Source organism: Chelonus insularis, unplaced genomic scaffold (assembly GCF_013357705.1).
Source record: "Chelonus insularis isolate UGA/USDA-ARS -01 unplaced genomic scaffold, ASM1335770v1 contig_164_pilon, whole genome shotgun sequence".
Classification (NCBI taxonomy): domain Eukaryota; kingdom Metazoa; phylum Arthropoda; class Insecta; order Hymenoptera; family Braconidae; genus Chelonus; species Chelonus insularis.
The window spans coordinates 311,839-333,923 of record NW_023276404.1 but is presented as its reverse complement, the minus strand read 5'-3'; the positions used below and the strand labels follow the sequence as shown (position 1 = coordinate 333,923).

Here is a 22,085-nt window from a genome sequence, read left to right as displayed (position 1 = left end):
TTATGTATTTATTTATTCATGGACTTGATAAAGAGGTTTGAGATTTAAATTCCAGTCACTTTCTTTGTTGTCACTTTTAATATATGTTAGAATGCTACTTTTGTGAAATAGATTACATTTACTTATCCGTTTATTTTATTATTCATATATTCACGTGAAATAAAAGTGTGAAGCTTTTTCGCGATGCGTAGGCACGAAGACGGAAGATAAAAAGCCAGATTCATTTTCTAGATTTTATTTTCATATAGATATTATATGTGTATCATATTGAATATATCTCTGCATGTCCTGTGTTACGTGAGTATCCTTTGTTATTAAAGTTGAAAAAAGAATCTCAATTATCAAATCGATCATCATTTCCTGCAGCATCACTGGCGCCAATCATTTCTCTTTTCCCTACATATTCTAAAAGTAGACAAGCAAATACACTTGACACTTTATTGTATGATAGATGAACTTGAAATGATTGCTTGTTCTCTTTAAAATACAGTTTTCTCTCTCTATCTGTCTCTTCGGAGAGCTGATAAATTCGGTTGTAATTGAAAAAATAAATTAATAAAAAAAATAACGTAAAAAGCTTTATCAAGAGATGACAGCTAAACTAATATTTGAATGCACAACACTGGGAAAAAAGGTCTGCAGATCATAATCTCTCTTCATTATGGCCGATATTCACTAACTAATGTCAAAAGTATTCAACATTTTATGAATTATTATGATTCTTCATAGTCAACATTAGAGCAAATTATTTATTTTTCCAACTATCAACTCTCAAAAATAGCACTTTTTAATTTAAAAATGACCCAGCTCATCAATCATCACCTCTAATGTAAATGTTTAATTAAAAAAAATATTTATTAACATCATAAATTGCTATCATTAAATTTTAATGAAACTGATAAGTTGATTATAATAATGGAAAAACTGAAATGTGATAGTTTATGTTATCGTAATGAGATTTCATTAGTAAGTGAAAATAATTAATTTACAATCAATTGTTAACAGCAAAAATAAACTTTTTGAATTGAGTTATCTGCCGAGTAGATGAGATAAAAATTGATTAAGAGATTTTGCTCTAAATTTCAATTATTTCCACTCAACAAATTCGCACCCAACGATGTTGTCAAGCTACATATTCTCACAACACTAGAAAATTTATGTAATCTCCAGAGGCGACTATTTCACGCATAAGAAACGCGAAATTGAGTGTCGCATTGCCTTATACTGTACTCGTTATAATAAATTGCGACTAAATTAGGTCATAAATATTCTATTTGAATTATTAGAAAGAATACTATTTAATTACATGATCAATTTAAGGTATTTTTTCACTTTTTTTGTAATAAATAAAATGCTTTGTGACATTTTTGCTTTATATAACTTGATACTTGTTTTAAAGTATAATGCATTTTAATTAAAATTAAATCAACAGAGGATAACGCTTTGATGTTTCATATCGTTAATTTATGCACATTTTTATTGTTAATAATGTTGGTGAATAATCAAACGACTTAATGACGGTAGACATCTAATCATCATGACATAGAATCACATTAGTAATACTAAGCAGGTACTTATTTACAAACAAACATTTGCAATCCAAAATTCAATACATTAGAGAATTTATTTACATTACATTTATCTATTTGCAGATTTAACAACTGATTTCTTAGTATTTTTGCTACTACTTAAAGAGATTAAACTAATCTACTGAATCTTTAACTTTCTCACGATTAGATTAAAATGATTAATATCGATTAGAAATCACTAAAAGACAATTATTGGAAATATGTGTGACAATAAACATCTTGTTTTCTGTTAATTGCCTTAATTCGTTTGTGTGAAAAAGTGTGTGTGACACACAAAAAAGATGTGTGAAAAAATATTTGCTACAATTTCTAGCAAATACAAGTTCACTTTATCATCGTTATATTTGTTTTATGTCAACAATATATCATATCGATATTCACATTTATTTTTTTCCAATAACGTAGACAACAAAAATGATTAAAAAAAAAAAAAAAAACAAATAATTACAACAAATGTAATGTTGCTGATGAATTTGCATATGCCCGCCATTGGAGGGACTTATAATTGTTAACCAATAGCAGACGTTAGATTCTTGGGGATACTACCAATAGTCACTGAAACGTTATCAATTTCGACAGTATATAACTGCTGTGAGTAAAACGTTTTCAGGTCATTCGATTGAGTGGTAGACTGTCATCTGGCGCTCTTTTTGTGCCAGGAATTGTCATCATTATTATTTAAACAATAGAACGAAAAAAAGAAAAATTGTGCAAAGAGCCTGAGGATTTGGTCAACACCATCAAAGCTATCAATTGAAACTGAATGTGCTAAAATTGCACAGCAATTAAGTTTTGGTTTTTCCTTTGTTGAGTTTAATTAAACAACTTTTGAATATGATTGTACTCACGTTTATAATATCAGCCCTCGTTGCTGTTAACGTCCAGGCCCTCAGCATCATCACACGGGACCAAGTTAAGGATTACTGTGACAGGTAAGCTAAAATTTAATTTATACAGATTAAATTAAATTAATTGATACATAAAAACCTTTGATAACAGAATGAATTTAAAAAAAAATATTATATTGAATAATTGCAATTAATATTAGATTAATTAAAAATTTATACTTTAAATGAAAATTAATAATTAGAAATAATAATTTCTTTAAAGTTAATGGAAAAATAATTATTTATAATTAATTAGATGATTCTGAAGTATGCTCTAATAAATTGCAAATGTTTATTTGATGACTTTTAATGGCAGTTATGGTGATAATGGTAACAAGAAGTCTAGACTAATGAGAAATTAATGAGTAAAAGTATACAAATAATATATAGTAAAATAATTTCCGGTACGATTAGAGCTTGTCGCTTGTTGGGATCGAATATGATTCATAAGGTTATTATACTGAGTTCTGATAAAGTGTCAAGTTCGCAGCAATGTTTTAACACATGGCAAAATTAATTAAATGAATATCTCGAAATGCATAAGCATTATGTAATTTAATTATCATTGTTTTATTGAACAAAGATCAACAGAATTTTATTTTACATCTGAATAAATAATTAAGACATTTCATCTGTGTCTTTCATGAATGAATCTTCAAAGTTCGTGTGATTCAATACATTGTTTGAGGAAAACCAGACAATTAAATAAACTTGAGAAACACTTTACTTAAAAGTAATTAAGAAGTCCACAACTACAATTAAGTTGAACTTTAAACCATAATGTAATACCTTTTTCGACCATAAATATTCCATCTAAACTTTTGGTGCATAAAATGTTGAACGAAAAAGAGAGTTTATCAAGTTTATAATTTCAGGATCATAGATTGACTTTGTTTATTTCAGTATAACTTTTGTTTCTCTACTACTTGAATATATATTTTGTTGCATAAACATTGCTAATACCACACTCACAATTTATTACTTTGGATGAAACATAAAATAATATTTTCACTAATAGCAAATAGTTAGCTATATTACATACAGAGTTCATGTTTTAAAATATTTATACACATGTTTCTTCAATTATTATAAATGTGACTCATATTTTATCATCATTCTTTCAAAGTTGATCTAGTAAAAATATTTGTTCAAAAATAATAACTCTATATTGTGACTTTAACATTGTTGATCATCAAACATCATTATCCCACAGTAAAATGAAAGTTATTAATCAAAAAAGTTTATTTAAAAAAATTTCTAATTATTTGTGATTGAATCATTTGTCCTCGATTACTTTGTCACTTGTCTAAGTCCTTTCTGATAAAAATTAATATTAAATTCCCTAAGCAGCAGGGGATAGTAAATGATTGAAGCTACATTATCATATACTCATCAACTTCCTTCCTCAACATTTGCCCAAAAGCTTAATGGAACACAATTTCAATATTTTTTTTTGTCCATCCCAAATCTTTTTCCTTATCATCCTATTCTTCATCATAAACCTGCCAACTTTGTACATCGCTAGAAGTAATTTTCCATGACTAAAAAATTCATTTAATAAATTGTTTTATCATCCTCGTAGATTATATTCTATTTAAAATTGTCTCCTATCCTTTTCTTGAAATTTTTCTCAAAGGGTTTTTCGTTAAATTGCCAACAAATAACGTAGAAAGTGTAAAAAGTTATTCCTGGATTTGCATACACATGAATATACATTCTTCTTTTTGTGTTATAATCTGGAGAACAAATACAGTTATTATATGAGAAGAGTTCTTTGTTGGAACATGAAAAAGAGAAAGAGTGGGTAATGGTAGGAAAAGTCAGACACGTGGGTTTATATACATTTAAATTTCTAACAAATGTATAGGGTAACATTAAGTGTGATAATATTCTCTTAATGTCATAACTTTGAAGAGATTCATCTTCCACGTATAATTTTCAACTTTGTATATTCACAATAACGTTGTGATCCATCATTGTGGTAATGAATAATCTTCATCTCTTCCATTCCTATCCTAATTCAAACTAGGTTTATGCATTGATGTGCAGCATCACCAAATGATACACTAATTCAGCATTCCACGAAAAAATCTACCTAACAAATTTATTCATCCAATGGAAGTTTGAAAAAAAAAAACCATCAACTATTCATATAGAAGTTAAAATTAGAACTGACATCCTTTTTTATTCTTGAACAATAGCAATCATGCTGAAAATAAATTTAACTCAAGGAGATAAACTATTTAATTAAAATTATCTATTGTGTCCTCTAAAATTTTTTCATCTGAATAATAATGATTTTATTGATGTATTTTTAATTTACCACTATATAGTTCTAGTAGAATGTAATGAGTTAATTATTCATTTTGAAAGACCTCGGGTAACAAAATGAAAAACTGATAAAAATTATGACACTATTTTCAACGTTCTCGTTTACAATAAGTGATTAATCTAATGAAGGTTGTGTTTGAATAACCGCATTTTTTATTTATCCAGTAAATTGAAAATAATCAGTCCTATGTCAAGTCTGATTACCAAGGAAATTACGTATACGACCTTTTCTGCATGACTAAAAGATGATAAGAACCTTCATGTTTGATAAATAATCCTCTCTTTAAAATTGCAAAGATATATTTTTCTAAAAAGCTATTATATGAGGTGAATTCCACCAAGAATATATTGTCCTTTTTGTCCTTTTAACATTTCTTTGACAATGTTGAAATAAACGAACACAAGGGTATGCCAACAATCATTTACTACAATTACATAAAGAAGAGCTCATTTATTTTAAAGCTGGAGAATAGAATACTAACTAGGCTTCGTTTGTAGTCTTATCGAACTTTCGCTGAAGATAACAAGACAACCATCAAGTTCTTCGTTATTAGTTCTAACCCATGGGTACAATTAATGTAATTGCTGACCCTATTTGTCTACCTCCTATTATGTTTTTACTTTCCATTTATAATGACCGAAACTTCTTCCATCAAATTTTTATCTTCATTACTTCTCCACAGATAAAATAAATATCCAGCTGATCTTAACTAGCTGTCTAATCGGTATCATTAATTCACAATCATTTCTTTCTTATTTCAAGTTTCTATTTAATTTGTTTTAATTAATTAAAGTTCAATTGAAATTAAAAGCACTTCAATAATAAATTCGTGTATGAACTTGTTACAATCACTGCTAATTGCTAAAAGGCTTCATAATTGCTCCTAATAAATTGTCATTGTAATCAATTTATTGTAGGATATACAAATTCAGTAAGCAATGATAATTTATTATTAGCTATGTTTCAATAAATTCCAAATGAAATTACAGCAAATTGATTTATTTTTAATTAAAAAAAGTTAGAGTATGATCAGATGAAACATTCAAACTACTAAGAGGCTTCAGAAAACGAAACTGGTATGACGGATATAAAAAGTTGATAGAGTATTGAAAAATATAAGTGTCAAAGTGTTATAAAATTGCTAATATCAAAAGCGTATAATGTATAGGAAACTTTGAAAACTTTTATTTAATAATTAGAAGTGAGAAAAAACTTACCATGTACTACGTGTTGCTTCAGTGAAATCTATTGCCAGGGAGAGTTATTGAAGACAGTCCAGCTGGCTGAAATTTTTCCTGATAGCAAGACCTTCGTTGATCTTTATCAATTACATGATCCAACCGTGACCTTGGCCAAGTGAGTAATCATCTGCACAAGATTAATTCTTTATATAAGATTATAGTATTGACAAAAAATATTTATAGTTATGACAATCACACTTGAAAGTTTGTTCAATTTTTCACTTTAATCATAATTATCTCAATTATTATATAATCCTCCAACGTTCATAAATCAATATCTGAAAATTATTTATTGAATGATATAACTGCCTTGTCATTTTTATCAACTACAAATATAATTAATGAATGAGATAGGACTTTTCATCAAAAATATTGTAGATATGGTAACAGATGTCTAACATGATGTTAATTGATCATTAATAGTTTCCAAAAGTTGATGAGTGACACTGGTGGAAAACCAAACAAAACTCAAGTTGCTCAATTTGTGGCGGAAAACTTTCATTCAAGTATCGACGTGTTGCCTTGGTCACCTCCTGATTGGCAACCAGACCCTGCAATACTCAAGAGTATTCAAGACCCAAATTTTCGAGAGTGGGCGAGACAATTGAACCATATTTGGAAGAATCTTTCACGGCAAATGTCGCCAGAGATATTGTCAAACCCTCAAAGATATAGTGCTATACCATTAGAAAATGGCTTCGTTGTACCTGGTGGACGCTTTCAAGGTATGCATTATGTACAGATATACATTTTAAATTTTTTGACATCAATAGTTTGAAATAAACTGACCCTTTATCTATTTTTAATCCATCCTAGCTATTAGTTTTCTGTCTGTCAATTTTTATTTTACCGTTTGATATTTCCGATATAGAGTTTATTTTTATGACAATCATATTCTGATATCAATCATGTTCATGCTACAAAAGTTTAACTGTTTTTAAATTTCTTTCCATTCGGTCAGTGTAACTGTTTTAGTTACCAATGACTTTTTTAAAAAAACAGAATTGTGAATTTGATTTATATATATATATATAAATTACCTTAGGGTAGGATTTTAGTTTAATTAATCGAGCAACAAATATTAAAAAAATTTTAATTTTATGAGAAATTTCTTTGTAATTTTTTTCCTAAATTTTCATTAAATCTAAGTAAATTCATGTTTCAAGTTTGAAAGTAATATTCTATTTTTTCTGAACTTTAGATTGTAAAAATAAAATAAATTTCAAAGCTAATGTTAGCTCTTCTGAAGAATGTAAAGTCCATTCTTAGAGTCTATAATTATGAATTTTACTACATCTTGAAAGAAAAGAAAAAATATCTAAACATTATGAAATATTTTTGTTAAAGAATTTAATTAAATGAGTAGAATGAATATAAGACTCTTTGTCATATTTATAAATAATTTATATACTGAAAATTTTCAAATTCATTACTCTAAAAAATATTCAAATGATTCAATATAAAATCTTTTTTTCTCATTTTGTCTGTTCCAGTTCATCAAAGCTCTCACTTCTCTATAATCCTCTTATTCCACTATTTTTATATCATATCTGAATTTCATAAGTCAAAAATTTTTGTTTGCCATCATTTAATAAAATTTTTTTTACCAAAATAAAATAACTAAAGCCATTTTTTCCATTTTTAATGAATAATCTCATAATATTCATCCAACAAAATGCAACAATTTTTATCATTATGACTACTTGAACTAAATAAACCAAGTCTTTAGTACTCCTCTCTTGATAGCTTTGGATACCAACTCCTATAAACTTCTGTAATTAATTCAAACTATCATAGTCCATTATTAAATAAACTCCATTATAATCTTAATTTAACTAAAATACTTTGGTACATTAAATTGAAATGCTTGAACGAAGCTCAAAATTATTGATAATCAAGATTCTTAATCTGATCTTTTTTATTTAATTGAATTGGCTCGTAGAGAAATATTTGATTTAATTTTATGCTTTTAGAAACCTATTACTGGGATAGTTATTGGGTAATCGAAGGTCTTCTACTTTGTGGAATGAACGAAACAGCAAAAGGAATAATTTTAAATTTCCTTTCGATGGTAAATAGATTCGGTTTTATTCCAAATGGTGGTAGAATCTACTATTTGATGAGAAGTCAACCCCCTCTACTCATTCCTATGGTAAGTACATTTTGAATATGCAGATTGTTATTACGTTGTGTAACTAACTACTTGGAGAGTGTTATATATGAAGCATCAGGAAACTCATTACAAAATTTTAAATATGTTCAAAACTCTCAAAAGTCAGTAGTTGTTTATCTTTTGAAGTAACAAAAAAGCTTGTAATTTACGAAAAAGATAAATATATGCTAGGTGCTAATAATGTGTTCGTGAAAAAGAACAACCTTCCATAACATTCTTCTATGAGCCCCTTGGCAATAAAGTTGTCCCCTTGAGTATACAGTCAAGACTGTTGTCCTGGAATCTAATTTCTCCCAAGCTTCCTGAATTTCCATTCATTCTTTATACTTTTCTTTACTCTTCTTTAACGTTTTTACTCATTGGTCAGCTGAAATTGCTCACTATGTAATTTAACAATGGTTTATAGCCTCCAGAGGAATAAACGAATTCCTGAAAATTCAAATTAAGATCGTAATACAATGAAATAAGTAACAAATAAAATATTTTATAGAAAACTTTTTTACTATAATTGACCTTTTTCTTTTTTTCCTAATATCTTTGATGAGGAAACAAATATTTTTCTGACAGAATAATTTCTGATATTCGAATAACTGAGATAGAAAGATAGAAATTTTAATTTTTTTTTCCATTCAATCAATTATGTTTCATACTCCAATATGCACGTCGATAATTTTAATTAATTGTTTTTTTATTGATATAGTTAAAAATAATTTCATTTAGCTCAGGTATGAGTGGAATATGAAAGAAGGTGAAATTTATATATTATTGGAAATATGTAGAAGAGAAAACATTATCTTTTATACAGTCACTGAGCTAACTACAATGACAAATTTGATAATATTGAAATGTCACGTATGTTACTGTCGATATGCGTGGAATTTATGTAAGTTTATTGAGAGAAATAAAATGATATGAATTTCAATAGAAAATTCTGACACTCATGAGCGTTTTGTTAGTTTTACAAATGTTGGAGATATTTCACTTGACATACAAAAGAATATTCAGAAACTAACATAACAACTTTTACTAGTTGAGTTTTTGATGTCAAGCGATCTGTGATTTAATTATGTCAGTCTCATATTACAAATATCAAAATATAGTTGTATATGTGAGAGGGATTTTCCGGTATATATAAAGCTAAAATTGATTTATCTTGAGCAAATTAATTTAATTCTCTGTGATTTTGGTCGGGATTTAATTAAAGCAGAAGAGCCCAAAAAATGAAACCACTACAATTATTTCAGCTGACTCAGAGACAAGTAGGGAAAGATAAAGAATTGGCTTTTTATTTTAGAAAAAACATTGTTAAAAAAATCTTCAAATATAAATGAATTTTTGGCTGAAGAATAAATTAAATTTATTGAGTGAATAAAAATTAATTTAAAGAAACAAAAATATTGCTTAAAAGAGCTCGTAATTCTGTTTAGCTTTAAATTACTACCAATGTTGTGATCATTATGTAATAGTTGTTAACGTGCTTCTAAACTTAAAATAGAATTACAAGCAGTATCATATAATATTTCTCTATCTTACAAACTACTTCAGAGCATCGTCATTATCAAATTAAAATGTTTTGCTGTAAAAAAACCATCATACTTTTGATAATATATTTCATAACATTCATTACATCAATTAATTTGGTTAAAAAGATTATAGAAAAAAAAATGGGTCTAGGCTTAGTTTGTGCCCTGACGACGAACTTCCCATTAATTGAAATCCATAATTTTGTCATCTTTTTTTTTGTTTATAAAAAATTACTATTGTTATAAACAATATACAATTGTTTAATCATATAAAGTTATTTATAACAATATTTTATTGATATTTATAATTAAAACCATTTTTTATTGTTTATAACAAATTGAATTTGTTATAAACAATACATAATTGTCTAGAGTCATATGAAGTTATTAACAACCATATTATATTGACCTCAGTTGTCAATAATGTTAATCATCTAATAAGTAGAATCAATTTCAAATGTCTTTTTTATTCAACTTATTTTAGTCTTTTTGTTACACGGCTGGACCGAATTTGTTTAAACTTCTGTCAGATTTTCTTCATTATATTATCTTTAAAATGAAATTTGTCCGAAGTCAATATCTTCAGTGGTTTTCGAGATATCGAAAACGAAAAAAAACCTGACACACGTACGTACAATTGTACGTACGTACATAAATTTATTTTTAAACCTTCTAATATGCTTTCAAATGTCTTAAAACGTAAAAATATGATAAAATTACGAATTTAAAAAATCGACCCCATTACAATAACTTCCTAATGAGAAGTTAAAAAACTCAAAGCAATAATTGTAATTACCAACATTTAAACAAAATATTAAACTACAATATCCTTTAATAATGATACTAATAAAAATTTTTTTACTTCCCTAGAGTAAAAAACTTGAAGCTTCCCCAGCTTTATCTAGATATTCCTTTCGATTCAATTTTCTCATTAGCCCCTGGAATGACCTATATTTTTTTGCACATATGCCAAGGTAGTAAAATTCGGAAATGTTCCATCGTAGAGAAGCCACAACTACCAATGGTTGATCTTAAAAAATTTATTTTAGAGGCAAAATAAAAAATTTGTTTCAGGTCGAAAGATATGTTGCAACAACTGGTGACATAAAGTTCCTGGAAGAAAACATACTAACTTTGGAGAAAGAGTTTGCCTACTTTCAACGTGAAAAAAGTGTAAATGTTGTAAAAAATGGTGTAACATACAAGATGGCACGGTATATTGTCAACAGCGATGGACCACGCCCGGAAAGTTATCGGTGAGTTTAACTAAACCAACATTTAATATATAACTCGTGATAATTTTATGCATTGTTGGTGAATTGAATACAATATTAGTTGTCTTGTCTATTATAACTTTCATTTGGTTATCTGTATATTAGAGAATGTTGGATTGTATAATAATTTCAGAGAGTGACAGTGAAAAATCAACTCAATTTCCCGTTAGGTTTCATGCTTAACTGATACTTGGTAGCATTGTAATTGCTTGGTAAACCACAACCCAGTAAAACAGGGACACAAATATTTTGAGTTAGTAATTTTCGATAATTCATTTTCTATATGTTTATTCGACTCGATGAAGTTTTATGGAAATTAAACTATTTAATTATTTCAACTACTCTGATTGCTTTGAATATTTGCAAAATAAATATGTAATTATTATTAATTAAATTTGATTTGGAATAATTCTTTTAACTATTTACAATAAATTCTTTCTAAGAAAAGACTTTTATTACTTAAAGATATCATCTTTTTTTTTATTTCATAATAAAATATTGAAAAAGAGCAAGAATAGAGAAAAATGTTGCAAGAAGTAAAATATCGATTTTTGAATTAAAAAATACATATTTTTCTTTTGGAAGTTTATTTTTTTTTTTTAATGTATAAATCAAGATGTTTTTTCCATTGATGTTTATACAATGTCGATAAATAGATGAAAAATACTCCCGGAAGTAGTGTATTTCAGAGCAGAATAGAAATAGAGATATAAATATTTCAAAGCTGATAGATTTCTAAAAAAAAACATCATTAAACTTTTAAATATTTAGCAAGCAATAATTTATTATAAATCTTTGCATTTTATTTTAATCCTTTTCGTATGAAAGAATCATCACACTAAATCAGAGATTATAAGAAAAATTAAAGCAAAAACTATAGCTGTAAAATAAAAATTAAGCCGAAAGATTAGCATATTTTAACACAATCATATTCTCTCACATTGTCACATTTTTACAAAAAAAAAGTAATCTTCTTAGTTTTATTAATTAAAATAAAGCGATTAAAGCATACATTTTCCACGACTACAAAAATATGGGTCATTAGTAGAATTACATGTGATCTATTTTATTTCATTTTAAAAATCCATTAAATTTATAGAATTAAGTGAATGTGATACCATGGCTGGCTTAAAATTGGATAAACTACTTGATAACGATTTTATATTTATTATACATCTATTTCTCTGTAAAATATTCTTTTTTTTTCATTTATTTGAATTCTCTTTAGATATTTTATTCATTCTTTTTACATTCTGTAGCTCGATAAAGACTATTATTTCAAGTTTATTATTAAAAATTGAGTGGAAACATCACATAGAAGGAAGTAATTTTCACATTACGATTAACTCAGTGATAAATTATTTTGTTTATTAAACTCATTCAAGCTTCAAAGCACATAATTTCAAAAATGATTTTGAAGTCAAGTTCACTTAGAAAATTATGTAAATAAAGAAATTTAAATAAAAAAATTTATGGTAAAATCTTCTCATCGTAGAGATATTAACTTTCTTTCCTTTTCTATAGGGAAGACTACAAAGAGGCTCAAGCCTTCGAGACTGATGAAAGAAAACGTATTTTTTACGAAGACATAAAAGCTGGTGCTGAAAGTGGTTGGGATTTTTCGTCACGTTGGTTCATCCCTGACAAGCCTGTCATGGGGAATCTCTCTGACATTTCAACAAGAAATATTATTCCTGTCGATCTTAATGCTTTCCTTCAGCGTAATGCTCGTCTTCTGAGTCAGTTTAATACACTCCTAGGAAACGGAGCGGTAAGTAATTGCTTAGTAACAAACAACTAAAAATAGCATGGAAAAAAAAACCTTTCTTTAATTTATTTCTTAAACTTTTTTTTTTATTATTACACTTTAATAAATCGTTCCTTGAAAAAAAAAATTTTTTTCGTAATTAGAAGTTGAAAAGAAATTCATTTCAAAGCCAATTCTAGATATAAAATGTCCCAAAACAATAACTGACTACCTTTGGGCTTCTATCAATTAATTTCAATTTAATTAAAAGCGTATATCTTCTTATAAGGCTTTGTGTCAGTTTATTGAACCTTATTTCCTAATTTATGACAGGAAATTTTTTTATTGAGTCTTCAACTCATCTTAAATTAAACAAAATTTTTTTCAACTTATTTTTCAACATTAAAAAAAAAGATCCATTTTAATTCGATGGCTTTTACTTGAATTAAATTATTAGTTCATTATTCAATAAATTGGAGATTTAAAAAAAAAAAACGTGTATGTTATGAATAATATTTCTTTGTCTATTATCTTGAAAGATTGTTGAGCTTTCTTCTGTAAATTTCAATTCAATTAATTTTTTAAAAGATAAATCGTGTGAATATTATTCGTCTAGACGTTCTTTTTTGATTACACTGTAATATTTGAAAAAAAAAGACCGATGAGATGATTGTGTTCAGTGTGAAAATAATTTTTCATTATCTAGAAAGCAAAGAAGTACAAGGACATTGCGAATGACTATCAGACTGCTATTGATGCGGTTCTTTGGAGCGACGAACTGGGCATTTGGCTCGATTATGATATCAAAAATGAACGACCAAGGAAATTTTTTTATCCTTCCAATCTCACGCCACTCTATACTAAAAGCTTTAATATGAAGAACGCATCATTCTACGGTCAAAAAGCTGTTGATTATCTTACTGCCGAAGGCATCAATACATTTATGGGTAAATAAAATTTTTATCTTCACGGTACTGTTTCGTAAAAATGCTTAACTTGCTCCTTGGGATATCTTACTTTTAGAGGTCTTATCAAACGATTTTGGAACAATAAAAAACAAAAAACAAATACTGAGAGTAATGCAATTGAAAATAGCTACTTTTTGTTATAAATTATTGTTGTAACGTATTGCCTCAAACAAAAATGAACAGGAAGCTTGAATTTTTATTTTAAAAAAAAATCATAGATATACCAGCTCGAAAGGGCTGTTGAATATAAAAAAAATGTCTAGAAATATATAAGCTCTTTAATAGATATTTCCATTAATTTTTAATCTTACAAATTGGAGCATTCAAGGAAAAGATTATTTTCAGAAAAATACTCAAAATCATTTATTTTTTTCCTGCAGAAAAATGTAAATAAAAATATTTCACTAAATTTCAACGATTTATTATTAAATATAAATATTTCAACATTTTTATAAATATTACTATTTTTTGTCACAAAAAATGTGAATATTGAAAATATTTCTCTTTCCAATATGTGAATTGTTTTCTCTAATTGGAAATTCTATAGCAACATGACATTCAAATTAAAAAATTATTGTTTTTTCATCTATCAATAAGTTAAAAAATAAAATCAAATTCACTGATAAAACGATAAATATTTGTTGAAATAAAAATTCCCCCATTCACGAAAAATAATAAAACACTTTACTAAAATTTCTTGAATTTAATATTTTACTCAAATGCTATGCTTTTAAAATGATATTCGTGTGGGTTGACAATGCTCAGTTTAATAGTGTCCAATTAGGAAGGATAAAAAAAAATGATATATGAATTTAAAAAATTGTTTTACCTCACTTTGCTGCGTGTGAAAATCTAATCCATCTTCCTCCCTCTTTTTCTGGGGATGTATAGGTGGAACCCCAATGTCTTTGAGTCAAACTGGAGAACAGTGGGACTTTCCTAATGCATGGCCACCTCTACAATCAATCATGGTCCAAGGACTCCGGAACACGGGTGCCCAATCAGCCCTTGTAATGGCTGAAGAACTCGCAACTCGATGGCTAAGAGCGAATTATTTGGGCTTCGCTGAGTATGGCATGATGTTTGAAAAGGTAAGTCTGAAATGAAATAATTATTTTTTAAGTATATACCATGAAAAATCTCATTTCCCCAATTTGATGATGAGATAACAACATTTTCTGATTCAAATTCATAGTAGTTAGATAGCAATCTTGATGATAGCTATCGTATTGTATTAATATTATTTGTATAGAAAAGAGTATTTTAATTGGAATAGAAAACGCTCTTATAATCATAGCTACACAAATAGGAGAAAATGTAGACTAAATTTATTAACCTACTTATGAAATTATCTTAGAATTAAAGGAAATAATTTAAATTTACTCGACATGAGTAGAATAGTAGGAAGTCATTATATTTTTCGTTAAATAATTTTCTCAAAATCCTCTGCTATTTTCACAGCAAGTGATAAATTATTAAATGCAGAAATAATTTATATAATTGTAGAAATGTCGTTTATAAAAAATTCTAGTTTTTTTTTCTTTCCATTTTCTTGCTTGATATTATTATTATTTTTTGTTCCTTTTTCTCTTTCTTGCATCTGAAATGAATTGACACACCAAAAGTATTTTTGAAATTATCTCCAAGCTTGTTATTATTTATGATGTTGCATCCATCGATACATTAACAGTAATATTTCCTAGATTTGAATAGAAATGCTTCATCATTTCGCAGTGTTTTCGTTAAAATGTGCACTAAAGTTTGACCACCAACTACTTTTATATGTTTCACTATTCTCTGAGGACAATGAAATATTCTTCAAACCATTCACGTTCTAAATTTCTGTAGTGGAGCTTTTTACAGTGTACATGTAGAAAATAGAAGACTGCCGAGTATTAAAAAAAATCCATTTTTTCATTATTCTTATTCTTCTCACTGAAATTATTTAAAAGCTTTCATGAATTAAATAAATTAAAAACGCGAAACATATTATTTTAACAATAAAATGTATTTCTATTAAAATACAAGATAAAAATTCGATGTTTATCTCGGCATCAAACACATAAATTTTTGCATCTAATATAATTGAAATTTACGCTTCAACAACATTAATACACATCACAATTGAGTTGGATATTTTTTTTTCACTTTCTCTTCCAACATTAAATAGTTGAGATTTTATTTATAAAATTAAAAAAAGCTAAGATATTAAAAAATATATGTAATCATCTAGAACAAAACTTGAAAGATAAAAAAAGTTAGATGAATTTTTTGTCTATCCTGAAAGCACGACAATAGCTGAGTAGTTATTTTGCAACAGTCCATTTTTTTCCAGAGATATTTCGGAAACATTTCCACTCCTGATGAACGTTTTTAATTATTTCCATTCAAATAAATGATGTAATAAAGCTGAAAAATGTGCTGCTTTTGTCATAATTATTTTTCATAAATCTTGTTATTGATACTTCAGCATCTTTCATTCAGAATAAATTTATTCTGACCTTCTGACCTAATAGTAAATAAAGCTTATGTACAGTAAAGAACAGTTAAAAAATGCCTCGTTGAATAATTATGCAAAGTTATACCAACTATCGTGCAATGTTCTGAAGATGATGCGTACAATGCTGAGAATTAGAGAAGCTAAAAGAGCGTAACAGATAAAGCTCATTCATTGTTTGTATTTGGTCCTATACATAGATCTTAAGAGTTGTAGAATAAAGCTTTGTGAAGTATACAAATCTGTAGTATCAGCTGCATACTAGTAGCTGATAGATCCATCAGCACTCAAGCGAGCAATATCGCGACCTCGTTTTTCACACTTCTATGACATTTTTATTTAGAAAAAAACATTCTAAAGGTACATGAGAAATTAAGGATCATAAATAAAAAACATGAGGAATTTTAAGATAAATAGTAATAGTAAATAATAAATATAAGTAAAAAATGTATTAAATCATAAGTACTACCCAGATGATGAGATAACATTTGAAAGTATGTTCATATGTTATTTCTGAAAATGGAATGCTGGAGGCTGACATCTGCTCCATATATTCTTCAAGTGAATCGATATAACTGACCTTTAGGCCTTAAATGTTACTCAAACGCGATAATTTTATTTATGTTTTATTTATGTGGATAAAAAAATCGAATAATGATCGAATTTTTTGTTATTTATTGCCTAAAATAATTGTCTTGAATCTTTTATAGCTACAAAAAGGATGATACCTATGCCAATAGATTTATATCTCGCCAATAAATAATAAAAAAAGATTGCTGAGCTGTTTTTCTGGATTATCAAAAAAAGTCACCTTTGTATTCTGAATTAGTACCTCTTTGTACAGAAAATACATGATACTTCTATTTATTCTTGTAATATTTATAATGGTGAACTCTGGTATTTTATAGAAAAAAAAAGACATCAGTCATGTTGAAATATAGTTCTGAAGTTAAATGTGATGTTGCTGTAATACCATTAAAGATAATTTCATATTATCTATCAAGAGTTTGATACAAAATGAAATTATTTTTAAGTTTAATTGTTTTATAAATATTTGATTATCAAAAGACCACGGGTTATAGATATCTAGTCTAGAATGAAATTCATAACTTAGATGAAATGTTAATTGGTAGCATTGAAGGTAAAACTAAAAGCATCCTAATACTTTTAATAATTTACAGTAATGTACACAATGAAAGACAAAATAGAGTAGCTAGTTTCTGTGTACTATTTGTTCAGTTTTACTCACGTGCTCAGCAAACATTTAACATCTACCATCTGATCTTGATCTAAAGTTTCGTAAAAGCTTCCTCTACTTTATGGTTAAACCATTAGAGAGTTTCTGTCAGTTTTGAATATTACATAAAGTTTACAAAATCGACGAAATACGGATACTAATGCTAAACTAATCAGTAAATTCCACGTACCTAAATAAGTAGTTGAGCATCAAGTTTTCATACTCCAACACAACTTTCTCACACAGAAAATACTCTTGTTCTTTTGATTGAAATTTGAAGTTTATATATCAATGTTATTGATCAAACTAAATTTAATTCAAATTCATGCTCTTTTTCTTATCTATACAAACCATTGCGCATTTATATTAAACTAAAATTAAGTTAGTTTACAACACAAGATAAATTTCATTTATTTATTTTACTTCATTTCATGAAATAGTTTGCTCTTTATTAATTATTTTCCAAACTTTAATGGCCCGCAAAAAATAGAGCAAAAACGAATTGACAGAGTTTTAATGAGAACTATCGCGTTTAAAAATAGCATTAAATAATTAGGAGGAGGTTCATTAAAATAATCTTTCTTTTATCACTCTCTGATTGTGTCCATTCGTTTGTCGTAATTATAAAAAATTCAAAATTTTCATTCTCTACAAAAATATAATTGTACGTTTATTTTCTCTTTGTAGTACAATTCTCTACAACCAGGAGAATATGGAGGTGGAGGTGAATATAATGTACAAGCTGGATTCGGATGGACAAATGGTGTTGTACTTGAATTTTTAAATTTATATCCTGGTACAAAATCCAGTGATAGCAGTGATAGCATTAGCAGAGTTTCACCAGAATCCTGAATAAAATAGTAAGTTTATTTCTCGTTTTAATTGTTTTCTATATTTTCCCATTTCTACATACAACAAATACACATTTTTATTTTACATTTAAAAATTCAATTCCACCTTTCCTTTCAATATAATCCTTTTTACTTTATCTTTTTACTCCTGTTATCGAGTTATCCTCTTATCAAGTTGAAAAAAAGATAACGCCTGAATTTTTAAAAACTTAATCCTGTCATAATTCTTAGATTGGAGTTATTTATTGACAATATCTAGAATAACAATTATAAAATCCGATAAAAAATTGATGCAGATTTTCCTTAATCTTGTATTAATCGATATTGCTCAGACTACACATAAAAACCAGAGACAAGTGTAAAGTTAAAGTATCATAAACATTAATTTTATTACCTTTATATTTGTCGTGTAAATTTTTAAGACTTATGACTTTGGTAGATTTAATCATTTTTTTAGTATCTCCTACATAATTATTTTTTGATATTGCAAAAAAATGTTTTATACTATTATATCACACTGCAAATCGTAGTGTTTTAATTTAAAACACTTAAAGTGTTGTAAAATACGTTACCCATTTGATTAATATTGTAGTCACTTTTTAGATGCTTGGAAGTGTCTAAAAAGTGACTACAATGTTAATTAAATGGGTAACGTCATTTTACAACACTTTAAGTGTTTTAAATTAAAACACTTTGAAAATTTGAGATTTGCAGTGCATAAGCAGTAGCTAAAGCACATAAAAAACACTGATAAAAATTTTCTTATGTTTTTGATAATTAAAACTATCATTAAGATAAAAATTACATCTCCACTCGCACGCGCATCGTATTTTAAATGTCTAAAAAACAATTATGCAAATTCAAACTAATGTAAATTTTCATTATTTTCTGCATTTCATAAATGCCTTCCTCGTCTCTATAGAATAAGCAAAAGTAAAATCTAAGTAAAGTTACAAATATGTATATTTTATTTTTGCGTTTTACTTTCAGGTACTTTCAGGTGAATTCTTCGGAAATGCCAGCAAAAAAATTCATTTCCGATAGCTGAATGACTAAGAATTAGAGTCACTTATGACTCTGAAGCTTTAAATTTTATAATTTTATTTAAAGAGTAAATACTAAATTAAGATATATATTTCCAAAGAAAATTTTTTATAACTATTTAGGAATAATTTTAAAATTTATAATAAAATTTAAGAGAAAACTGATGTTCATAATGAAAGCAGTATTTTGTGGTGTATAAATCTTTTTATAAAAATTTATCAACTAACTATGGATGTAAATATGTATTATGAAAAAGTAAAAAGATGCATTTTATTTTTAAAAGAAGAAAAAGAGATAATGAAATGAATATTTTATTCTACGGCTGTGCTCACATAAAAAATTTAAATTAGTTCAAAAAATTGTAAAAGAACTTATGTATGATTGTATTATTATATAATAAATAAAGATATTTAACAAAATAAATAAAATGTAATTTTCAATATCTACCAATCTATTATGTTTGTTAGCTATGAGTAATATTGTGGCAAAAAGCTGATGAAAACTATTATAAACTTTAACCGTAATTAAGAATGCTAATTAGCTTACTGTGTGTATTCTACCACTTTTGGACAACCATAATGTAAAGATCAAATAAATTAGGAAGGAAGAAACTATTTGAATAAATTACATTTAATGCACTGTTTGTTTCAACTTATTTAGTATTTTTGATAACAATAAAATTTTTTTTTTTTTGCTATATATCTACGCTTTATGAGAAACACATGCGTTCGATTACAAATGTAACGAAATCTAAACTTGTTCAATTTACGGTCATTCGTTTGTACATTAACTTGGGATGGAATGCTTTACGTTTTCATCGCTTTAATTTCATTCGGAGCACACATCGTATACTCTGACCACAAAGTTCAGTTTAGTTAAACTAGTGTACGATAGCCTTTCAGGATTTATTTAAATTTTATGCAATCCTTTTGCCAATCGTGATCATTCTATTATTCTCAACTGTTTTAAGCTTTTTTAGTCAATAAAATATCGAAATTTTATCAAGATAAAAATGTTAGCTAAAATAAAAATTCTTATTCTACCTTTTTTCACCACCATTAATGTAACCTAATTTTGCAAAATCCTTCAAAACGACGTTGAAAGTCACCACGATTTCACCCTGAACTTTCATTCGCGTTACTGCAAAATAAAATAAAAAATATGAGATAGAGATAAATATTAAAATTATACTGTAAGTTGTGTTGGTAAGAATAATTGCTATTGTCAAATTGAATTCTACTAGTTAATTTTATTACATTCTCTTCCGTTTCCAGATGCCAGAATTGACGGTTCAATTAGTTCCGGTCGTTTGCCAGTAATCCATGCTGCAAATTGTTGCAGTATCGATGATGACTCTGGTACATATATAGGAATCCTATGAAAATAAATAATAATAATTCTTATTTTCATTAGCTTAGAAATAACAGCTATCAATTTTATGCTTTAAAAATATCAATAAAAGAGTAGAAAATATTCAGTATTAGTTTTTGTTGTTAACAAAAAAGCCAAAGCTTTGAGTAAAAATTTAATCTCAGACTGTATTTATTTTCAAATAAAAATGTTCGGTTATATTTTATTAATGAAAAAAATAATTAATGATCCAGTTTCAGCATCGATTTTTCTACCTTTTTTCATGCCGGCCTGATGTGAAAGGTATATGACAAACTCCGTATCCTCTAATAACATCATGACCAAAGAAATCCAATCCGTAAACCGACAATACTAGTTGAGGCCCTGGAAAATTTTCAAACCCATCATCTCCAAATATAACAAACTAAAAAGTAACTATTTGACATTTGAACCAAGCTTCATTACATTCAACTTGACATAATATGGTTTAATTTAACTTACATCCATGTGGTAATGTAGCTCGAAAAGTGATATCTAAAGGAAAATTCCAGCTGGCCAGGCGTCTAACATCATTGCTACATTTGCTCATTTGTGTTAAACCTTCTTCGATACCCTATGAAGTATGATTACAAATGAGTAGATGAAAACATAGGAGTTATTGAAATAAAGAAAAAAGTTAATTAAATAAACATAGACTACTCGAAATTGCTTTTGGTTTTCTTACTGCAATAACATTCCATTCTGATCCAAAGTGATAGCCGTATTTACAATATGCATTATCAATTTCGTAGAACTCGCCATATTCTATGGATCCAGTAATGCAAACAAAAAATACACCTTCACTCATTGTTTTAATTAAGCTAAAATAAAAAAAAAATAATAATCAACTCGACGACGATAAGTAATTAATTTTTTAAATTAACAATATCAATAATAATTACCAATCAAACAGTAAATGTAATTAATAATAGCAATCTTCATTTTACTGCTGGATGAACTTGATGAGTACAAAACAAATTTATTTATTACTTTAATAAGTAAAAATTTTAATTACTAGAATTATTAACTAATTATGAATATTAATTATTGAAGATAAACTATACTGCCTATCCTAAAGAGGTATTAAAGTTTTAGTGGCACTTGAAAAGAAAGTAAAAATGGTTTGCGACTGTTTGCTGTGAAATTATGTTGCCATAGAAACCATTCATGTGTTCATAGCTCAAAGTGTCTAGAGCAAACAGGTGTGAAGCGGACATAGAGCAATGGAGATAGTTAAAATAACTGACGTAATGATCGCAGTTCTCAGGACTTGGATAAACTGAAAAATAAATTGGTTTTTTAAATAATAAACTTCTTTTTATCACATACAGTC

General features: G+C 27.2%; 2 protein-coding genes across 2 annotated transcripts; one reads left to right on the top strand and one right to left on the bottom strand.

Moving 5' to 3' along the window:
- The first annotated feature begins 2,183 nt into the window (after nucleotides 1–2,183).
- On the top strand, nucleotides 2,184–19,705 carry LOC118064182 (trehalase-like). Its single transcript, XM_035078606.1, has 10 exons — nucleotides 2,184–2,521; nucleotides 6,048–6,164; nucleotides 6,473–6,774; nucleotides 8,023–8,201; nucleotides 10,820–11,001; nucleotides 12,544–12,790; nucleotides 13,473–13,713; nucleotides 14,626–14,825; nucleotides 18,156–18,328; nucleotides 19,310–19,705. The coding sequence occupies exons 1-9, from the start codon at nucleotides 2,424–2,426 to the stop codon at nucleotides 18,318–18,320; spliced, it is 1,731 nt and encodes a 576-aa protein (XP_034934497.1). The 5' UTR covers nucleotides 2,184–2,423; the 3' UTR covers nucleotides 18,321–18,328; nucleotides 19,310–19,705.
- Nucleotides 18,347–22,082, bottom strand: LOC118064183 (B9 domain-containing protein 1-like). The gene is made up of 7 exons (XM_035078607.1): nucleotides 21,655–22,082; nucleotides 21,438–21,573; nucleotides 21,215–21,326; nucleotides 20,989–21,097; nucleotides 20,620–20,738; nucleotides 20,407–20,503; nucleotides 18,347–18,574 (listed from the first exon to the last, which is right to left on the bottom strand). The coding sequence occupies exons 2-7, from the start codon at nucleotides 21,558–21,560 to the stop codon at nucleotides 18,562–18,564; spliced, it is 573 nt and encodes a 190-aa protein (XP_034934498.1). The 5' UTR covers nucleotides 21,561–21,573; nucleotides 21,655–22,082; the 3' UTR covers nucleotides 18,347–18,561.
- Between the last annotated feature and the right edge of the window lie 3 nt (nucleotides 22,083–22,085).